Source organism: Passer domesticus, chromosome 1 (assembly GCF_036417665.1).
Source record: "Passer domesticus isolate bPasDom1 chromosome 1, bPasDom1.hap1, whole genome shotgun sequence".
Classification (NCBI taxonomy): domain Eukaryota; kingdom Metazoa; phylum Chordata; class Aves; order Passeriformes; family Passeridae; genus Passer; species Passer domesticus.
Window position 1 is genome coordinate 38,349,691 of NC_087474.1, and position 9,558 is coordinate 38,359,248.

The following is a 9,558-nucleotide window of genomic DNA, read 5'->3' on the forward strand; positions in this document are numbered from 1 at the left end:
TTTTTATTTTTAGGTATCTGTGTTTGCAGCTAGTAGACATTATTGTGTTGCGTGGGGGTAAATTAATTTCAGTTTTCTTGCTGCTGTATACTGAAATTATACGAAGGTGTCACCTAACAAGCAAACTCACACTGTAACTAATTCATGTCTCTGTTGATGAGACTTGACAAACATTTTATGCTCTGCCATGGTAGTCTGTCCAGGATACGGACAGACTCCACCGCAGTGTTTCTTTGAAAGATTTTAGCTTGGAATTTTTTTTCTTTTTTTTTTTTTTTTCTTTTTTTATTCCGCCTTTGCGTGATTCAAGCACGTGGCTTGGGAAGGAAATAATTTCATCTCCTTTTCCTGGTCTCTAGCTTATTCGCACGATCGCGCTGCCCTCCCGCCCGCGGGCGGGGCCAGGCGGGAGGAAGCGCCGCGGGCCGCGCGTACTCGCACGCCTCCTTCTTTCCCCCCGCGCCTGCGGAGTGGTGCGGCCCCGCGCCGTCGGAACCGGAGAGAGAGGCAGAGCGAACCATCGCCGGGCGGGGGGAGCGCAGCCGGCGGAGGTACCGCTGCGGCCTGGGGCGGAGGGAGGCGGGGGTTTAGCACGGGCCGGGGGGGACACCGCCCCCAGCGGGGCGGGCCTGGGCGGCAATGGCGGCGCTGGTGGGGCCGGGGTTTGGCTCCTGGTTTACACCTCAAAAGTAGACATTGCCCTTGAAACACCGGGGGGTGTTCGGTAGCGCTTGTTCCCGGGGAAAATTATCCTGCGCCTGGTTTTCCCGCACAGCAGGTATCGGGCGTTGTTGGGTCGGACAGGATGGCACCGGCTGACGGCATTTCAGTAAAGGCTGCGTGAGGCTGCGGGACGAGCTGCCTTACAGAGCGCTGCAGTCATATTATATGTGCATATGGATATATATATACACACTGATAAAATATCTTAAACATTATTATACGCGTCTATAATAATATGTATAAAATACATTCTCTTACCCATTGCATATGCTATACTATATGCATTCATAAAACATATATATGTTATACATTATACTCCATAAGTATGCATATAATATGACTGCAGAGGTGTTTTATATTCTGTATTAGATATAGAATAGGTAATATTATTTATATATATCTGTAACTTGCATTATATAATACATGATATATTATTATATATTTTATTTTTTTTTTATAGAGTATACACACATATTACCACTTTTATAGAGTCCAGGCTAAGTGGCATAAAAAACTGAAACAGCAAATTTGGGTCAGGATTTAAGAAAGGCTCCTTTTAAAATAATTTTTAATAATTAAATTTAATATTTGCATAGAATATGTATATAATATAATATGTGATTGTTTACTATTTTTATTCCCTATCCCATGTGTTCTTGGCCAGGCTGGATGCTGTTCTCTGCTGCCTGGTCTAGTGAAAGGTGTTAATGCTCATGACAGGGATTGTTGGAATGGGATGATCTTTAAGGTCCCTTCCAACGCCATCCTTTCTGTGGTTCCATGACATTTTTTAGTAACGCTGCTGTGCACTTGTGCTGCCACAGGTCTGGGTATTTTTAGGAGTGCCCAGCAGTCCCTTATGGTCTTCGTAGAGCTCTCTCCGTTTTACCAAAGAGCTGGGGAGGCCAAGTTGCCCTTTGGACAAGGCAAAAAGCAGGCAGCCTGCTGAAGCCTGTGTTGTAGGTGTTGGCAGAGCTGTACTGCAGCCTCCGCCCTGCTCCAGCACGTCAGATGTCACAGTCGGACTGGCTCTGGACTGGCAGTGGCCAAGGCACGGAAAAGGGACTATGGTACAGTGCAGCACCATCACTGCTTGGCATAGTCCTCTGGTCCTTCCTCAAGTGCTTGTTCTCCACAGAGGCCTTCTGCCATCACTTGCCGTGCCTCTTGTGATGCGGGGTCTGCTGCTGCTGCCTTCAACAGAGGATGGTGCTGTGCTCCACATCTTGCTCAAGCTACTTGAAATACTGTCCTCTGACAGTGTAATAACCCAAGGTTGATTATGGGTTGGTAGAGGTGGAAAGAGAAGGAGTCTTGTCCTAGATGTGTAATTACATTAGTAGCAGAACCAGGACAAGTTTATTGACTCCTGTTTGAGGTCTCTAGACTGTTCTGCTGGACATGAAGCTTGAGATGATGATATCCTCAACTTGGTAATGGTGGGACATACACTTTCTGGTGAACACATACTTTTTCCCTTAGATGAGTAAAGCTGTTAATGCTCATCGTTTCTGCCTACAGCCAGCTGGTGGTTAAAACTCCTGGGGAAATTTTGCAGCAAAACCCAGAGAGTGCTTCACAGTCCACAGTAGTGCAAAGTCATATTCATCAGCAGCTTAAGCTAGAAGAGCCCACTAGAGGCATTCCCAAAGTGAACATTTCTTTGCCATTATCTGCCATTACTCATACTATTCCTCGTTACAGACACAGAAAATATATCCCTTTCTTCAGGGTTGAAAATAGGCTGTCAAGTAAAAAGCAGGTTATTAATTTAATGTTCTTGGAATGTTTTCCACATTGTCTGCTTTATTGTTGTGTTTGTCTTTTTCCACCCCCTCCACCCCCCTCCATTTACAGGAATGTGCTTGATTACTGCTACCATGTTCTCACAGTGCTCACGGGATCTGTTAAAGATTGCAAATCTTCATCTCCGGAGTCTGAATTTAAATCTACATTTACAAAACCAGCGAAGGGCTTTCAGCAAGTCACTGCCTGCATGTCGAAGGAAAGTAGTTGTTACAGGTATTGGCTTAGTGTCCCCTCTTGGTGTGGGGACTCAGTTTGTGTGGAAGCACCTTCTGGAAGGAGGCAGTGGGATTACATCACTAGATGGGGAAGAATATGCAGGCGTCCCATGTAGAGTGGCTGCATGTGTGCCAAGGGGAAACAAGGAGGGTGAGTTCAGTGAAGAAAGCTTTGTGTCAAAGTCAGAGATCAAATCCATGAGTTCTGCCACTGTGATGGCCATCGGTGCAGCAGAGCTTGCAATGAAGGACTCTGGCTGGTCTCCCCAGTCTGAACAGGACCGCTTAACTGCCGGTGTGGCAATTGGGATGGGAATGGTTCCACTGGAGGAAATTTCTGACACAGCTGCCTTATTTAAAACAAAGGGTTACAATAAGGTCAGCCCTTTTTTTGTCCCAAAGATTTTGGTCAATATGGCAGCAGGCCATATCAGCATTAAATACCAACTGAAAGGGCCAAATCACGCTGTGTCGACCGCTTGTACCACAGGCGCACATGCAGTTGGAGACTCCTTTAGGTTCATTGCTGCTGGTGATGCTGATGTCATGCTGGCTGGAGGGACTGAGGCTTGCATTAGTCCTTTGTCTTTGGCTGGATTCGCAAGAGCCCGGGCTCTCAGCACGAGTTTTAACTCGAGCCCTAAAACAGCGTGTCGACCCTTTGATTCGCAGAGGGAGGGCTTTGTAATGGGAGAGGGTGCTGCTGTGCTGGTCTTGGAAGAGTATGGACATGCCGTACAAAGAGGTGCTAGGATCTATGCAGAAGTTTTGGGCTATGGACTGTCCGGTGATGCTTGCCACATAACAGCACCCAATCCCGAGGGAGATGGTGCATTCAGGTAAGAGCTCTATGTTGACTGTAATAGCTACTTCATATGTTAATTGTAGTGGGTACATTTGTTTCTGTCATTGTATATTTTTCACAGAGAAGGGATGTTCAGTCTTGAATTAATATTCCAAAAGCTTAAAAATCTGAAAAATGAAAGAGCTTCTGGTAACGTTGTGCCCCGATTCTCTTTTTTTAGCAGGAGGGTGAAGGCCAGTTCTTGGTAGAATCAACCTTTTTCCATTGGGTTATGAAAGCTTCCTCTGTGTGGAGGAATTTTTCCTTTGGTTCATACAGCTGTTCATATAAATAAGTCTCAATGGAAACCTCTTTTTAAGATGTTTGTGGTGCGATAGAATCTTTTCAGGTTCTCCTTCACTCTTTTTCCATCAAGAAGATAGACCCCCACCCTGCTGGAAAGGCATGTTATTTGTTACAGGAAATCTCAGGTGATGAAAGCTGTAGAGCACTTAAAGATCTAGTTTGTTAGAATATTCAGTACTTCATTCAGATGCAGCTAAGAGTGTTGGTGAAGGAGCATAGCAGAAATACACTTTAGTACTGTTTAGGGAGGTGGTAAAGCTTCATCAGTGTTTATCTCATCAAAACCAGTTCACAAGTAGATGATGCTCATCTAATCATTATCATTGACCTAATTAAATTGTCAGCTAAATTACATGTGGAAGTTGGAGAATTTCATGTATGCTGAGTACTATTGCTGGCATTGGAATCTTTAGTACTAAAGATTTAGTTTGCTTTATTCTTAATGTATGTGAATATTTAGTATGAAAATTCAATATATCACTGCACAAATAGATCAAACTTCTGCATGGTATCGTAAAGCTGTGTTTGCATCTTTATAAGGTTAACAGATTTTTCTAGAACTGTAAATATACCATGCTTCCATCGATGCTCTTTGATTCATATTTAATTGTTCTGCAGACTTAGGTGTGAGATGAGTAATCAAGAGTGTCTTATCTCATATTTTCAGACTTGTTTACCCTTGAGATGATATGGCAATATATTATAATAGAATTTTTGTGTATTTTATGATTGCAGTAGCATATAAATTAAATTCACAGTAGGAAGAGTTGAAAGTTAATCTGGGTATCTCCAAAATGTTGAGCATTTCCACCCCTGAGATAAGATAATACATTTTAATACTGTCTTCAAGCCAGTAATTTGTTACTGCAGTGGTATATGGATTAAATCTGGAATGTATGTGCTTATCTCACTTTCCTGTAGGAATTTTATTTGCCACACAAAAAAAAAAAAATCAGAGAAAAATATTTTTTGCCGTCTTCTAATAACTGCTTCTGTTGGAGGCCAATACGTATGTTGGAATAAACCAGCAGGAAAGGAGAGGCAAAGCCAGTCTCAGAATTATGGATATAAAGAAGGTCCTACACAAGTAATCTGGTATCTCCTTAAGTGAATAAGTTCATTGTAGATCTTGTATTTTACTAAATTAATATATCTCATAGTCTATCATCAGTAGTCTCTTTTGCCTGAATATTGGCTCACTATCTAGTAACAGTGAGTGTCAGTGGCCTCCACCCTAAGCTAAGCTGGATGCTTCTAAGGTTAGAAGGCTGTAGTAGAGACGTTTAAATCTGTCCAGAAGCCTGTGCTATCTGTTTTTGAGCTTCCTTTTATTTCCTTTTTCTTCATAAATTTCAAAAGAGTCAGTGGTCTTTTGCTCAGAGGTGCTTTGTTGTTATGTGCAAGGATAGATATCTGATTAATCTTCTTTGAGGGAAATCTATGAGAAATTGCAGTGTGGAACTGTGCTGATGTTTCCATGGTTTTCATAAAAACCCATGTTTTAAAGAGGCAGTCACAGTGTACAAGTCATCAGGAGTCAAAAAAACATACCATGCCAGGGGTTGAAGAGTGTGACTTTCAGTAAATTTCATTATATAATGAAATACAGGGATTTGTGCTATCTCCTTGACATTTTCTAGTCTCTGGATAGCATGAAAAAGAAGCTCATATGGAGGATGGCTGCAGATTTTTTCTTTCATTTCCCAGAATTTTTGTGGGGGAGTGCATATCTGAATTTTTGTAATAATATCAGTAGTTATTTCTCTCTCAAATGTTTTCAAATTTTACAGTGAAAAGGGTGTTTGATACATTAATGTAGTCTGTAGAGACTAATTTTAATATCTTTTTTTCTTCTTCTTTGTATTTTTTTAGCTGTGGAATTTTTAACAGCAAGTCTGATTTTATGGTGGGCCTCACTTTTATTGTCTTTCTCTGGCACCTAATATCGATGCCATTTAATGTGCTTAGTTAGATGAGTTAACCTCTTGTCATTTACATCTGTGCTAAAGCAGATTTTCACACTTGATAAACATTTTGAAACAACCTATACTTTTTCTTTTGGTTTGTACATTGGACAAAAATACTTTGGGCAAATCAGCAGTCTGTTGTCTTCTTTTCCTTAGGTGCATGTCTGCAGCAATAAAGGATTCTGGGATCAAACCTGAAGATGTAACATACGTCAATGCACATGCAACTTCTACACCTCTAGGAGATGCTGCTGAGAATCAAGCAATCAAGAGACTTTTTAAAGAGCACTCACGTAATATTGCCGTTTCCTCAACAAAAGGAGCAACAGGACATCTTTTAGGGGCTGCAGGAGCTATTGAAGCAGCTTTTACTGCACTGTCCTGCTACCATGGGATGTTGCCACCTACTCTAAACTTAGAGAAAACAGAGGCAGAGTTTGATCTCAATTATGTTCCATTGACAGCTCAGGAGTGGAAGACTGACAAGCGGCGTATAGCGCTCACAAATTCCTTTGGCTTTGGTGGCACTAATGCAACTTTGTGCTTTGCAAGTGTTTAACTTATGCTGTCAGTGGTATGAAAAAATTGCACCAATTATGATTTTCTGTACTGCTATCTCTGGTGTGTTCTGTAATATTTTTTCAGCTTTGAGAGTTGCTCATTTGATACATAAGAACTTTATTCACCCTAACATTTACACCAGTAATTCTTCTAGAAAGAGGGAACTTCTTTTACTCATTTTAATAAAAATAAAAAAAGATCTATTCTTTGTGTGATGAAGAAATTTTTGTTCTTGACTAGAGCTGGAGACATGGTTAAACTATGTTAGAAAAGATTTTTCTATGCATGTAACAAAGAAATTGTTTGGAGTCTTTTGTACAAAAGAGAGGCTGGCTAACAAGCTAGGACACCACAACTGATGAATTAACTGCATAGTAATACAAGGTTTATGACTGAGCTCCCATTTGTTACCTACTCCATATTGAATTCTGCTTTTTTCCTCATGGTGAGTTATCTCAAGCATCATAATTCTTCCACACAAGTGATATTCAGGAGACAATAATATAGACAGACAGACATAAGATTTCTGGCACTGGTTCATTTTCTTTTCATTTTTATTCATTTCCATTTGTTGTGTTTCCTCGTTGGCCATGAGCTAACATTGAAGGATGCATAAGCATGGCCTGTACATATTCCACGTGGCACAGGGATAGGTAGGTAGGTCATGACTTGTTGAGTTCTGAAATCTTGTACAAGAATAGTAAGGTAGATATTCGAATATGGCACTGAAGATTTCAAAAATAGTTATACAGAAAGGAATAAGTATCTTGGGAAGTATCTGTTTTTTCTGCCAAAGTGGAAAAGTAGAACTAGCAAAATTTCTCAAACAAGGCTTCTTCTAGGAAAAAAATTGTCTTCAAGAAATAAATCTGAGAGAACAGGAACAATAAACTGTACCTAAAGCTAACATATTGATGAGGGTGTAGTTTTGCAAAGCAAAAGTAAAGAACTTGGTCTATTCTTTCTGGCACAAGCCAAGCATCTTAGCCAAATAGTGGCTTGATTAATAGCGCATATGTGAGTGAAGTTTGATATTCCCATTGGGGGTTAGTTCATTAAAAGAATTTTCACCAGTGTTCTTTTTGAAATTGTCAGTCTTAGCCTTTGACCTGTGTAAGTGGAGGCAAAGTAACTCCACTTAACTGGATTTAAAATAAGCAACATAAAAAGTAGCTGCACTTCTGAGTAAATTTCATTCTGGAATGAGCTTACTAAAAGGCTAGCATGAGACTGAGCTGTACCCTAAAATCTCATTATTTACACAAATGGTCTGAATGCTGATATTGAACAGCATAATTTTTGCATTTGCTGTCTTTACTGAATAGAAAGTTAAAGAGGCTGTTGTGAAAAATGATTGGAGAATCATGTGTTGGAGAATGATTAAGACTACTTCAGAAGCTGAGTTCATACAGAACAATGCAGCCCAGAACAGATTAATGAATAATAAGTGTGAAAGTAAAATGATATATTGGCAAAGGGAAAATGTGAAAGCATACAAGCAAGACAGAGTATGGGAGTTTGCTGTCAGGGAAAATACCAACAAATGTCTTACCTTATGTTAATTAATAGTGGCAGTACAATGAATGAGAATCTGGATTGCATGCAGTATAAAAGGCAAAATATAAAATTCAACAATACTGTCTGCAAATGATATGCAAGAAGAAATTGATTTAAAGAATTCAGACTCCAGGAGAGAGTGAGCAGGAGGATGGTGTATGTGGAGGAAATCATCCCGCAAGCTTCTTCTGGAGATGGTGTTTTTGCAGGTAGTCGTGATTCCAGGCAGAATAAGGGAATAGTGCTGCATTATTGTGGACTGGAAGTACAGTCTAACAACTCACCCAGTCTTGTTACAGAGCTGCAGACCTGTAATTAATACTGTGACAGAGATGCCTCCCTTTCCCTCTGATGGTAGAGATCGTGGCCCCAGGAGTGCTGGGTGCAGGCTGCAGGGTGCCAACCGTGAAAAGGTAGATGATACTGTCACAGAGAAAAGTAAAACAGAAACTGAAATTATTAAAAGATTTTTCTCTCTTCAGCCCACTGAAATTTAATCATCTGGTGCAGGTAACCTTTAAACCATGGAAGGTTTGTGACAATAGTTATTTTAAGTGTTTTGATTATGGATCATTTTAAGATGTGGAGATGCAGTAGTAGAGTGCCCCGTAGAGAATCTGGATTTAAAAAAAACAACTTAACAGAGCCCAAGTTTAACCCCTGACTATTTGAAATTTGTTTATATAGTTTTTGTTTTTATGTACTTTATTTTTGAATAATCTTTTTTTATCACATACGCTGCTGAGCTGATCAGGGACTACTTACTGCTAATTACTGCTTTATTATGGTAGCTGCAAACATAAAAGGAAAATAGATCTGTGTTGCTAAACTATTACATGAGCAAATTGACCAACTTATTAAAACCATGCTCTCCCTTAAAATGCACTTTTCATCTTCAATAAATGAGAGAGGTAAGCATCCAGAGTCTGGATTAAAAAAGCTTCCTATTTAGACTTACAAGTCTGGAGTTACTAACCATCTCATAAACAAAACTTGGAGATGCAGGTAGAGTGTTTGTTTTGAATCCTGCTTCTCAAGTGGTCCAACACTTGAGAAGAGTGTGAGAGTCAAAGGCTCCAGGCAGGATCAGAGAGTGGCTGGGGCTGGAGATTGCCAGCTAGAGCAGGTTGTTCAAGGCCATGTCCTGCTGGGTTTTGAGTGTCTCCCAGGATGGTGACTCCACAACCTCTTTAAGCAACCTGTGCTAGTGCTTGGTCACTCACTGCAAGAAGTTTGTCACATTTCAATGGAATTCCCTGTATTTAAATTTGTGCCCACTGCCTCTTACCCTTTCAGTGGACAATACTGAGAAGAGTCTGGCTCCCTCTTCTTCCTTCCTCCATTTAATCATGTTGATGAGACCTCACCGGAACTTTGTCTCATCCAGGCCAAACAGTCCCAGCTCCCTCATCCTCTCCTCCCATGTCAGATACCCCAGGTCCTTTATCATCTTTGTGGCTCTTCACTGGATTTATTCCAGTATGAACACCTTTCTCATGTGCTGGGGAGCCCAGGACTGAACTCAGCTCTGCAGATAAGTCTCTGATGAGGAGAGGGGAAGGATCATCTCTCATGA

At 40.8% G+C, this 9,558-nt stretch overlaps 1 protein-coding gene across 3 annotated transcripts; it reads left to right on the forward strand.

Annotated features, from left to right (window-relative positions):
• The first annotated feature begins 400 nt into the window (after positions 1-400).
• OXSM (3-oxoacyl-ACP synthase, mitochondrial) lies at positions 401-6,628 on the forward strand. Of its 3 annotated transcripts, none has more exons than XM_064414906.1 (3): positions 401-551; positions 2,581-3,586; positions 6,021-6,628. In XM_064414906.1, the coding sequence occupies exons 2-3, from the start codon at positions 2,583-2,585 to the stop codon at positions 6,421-6,423; spliced, it is 1,407 nt and encodes a 468-aa protein (XP_064270976.1). In that variant the 5' UTR covers positions 401-551; positions 2,581-2,582; the 3' UTR covers positions 6,424-6,628. The 3 variants fall into 3 exon arrangements, with proteins under 3 accessions (XP_064270976.1, XP_064270966.1, XP_064270960.1); XM_064414896.1 differs by lacking the exon at positions 401-551 and adding an exon at positions 609-778; XM_064414890.1 differs by lacking the exon at positions 401-551 and adding an exon at positions 830-2,009.
• Positions 6,629-9,558: the final 2,930 nt, after the last annotated feature.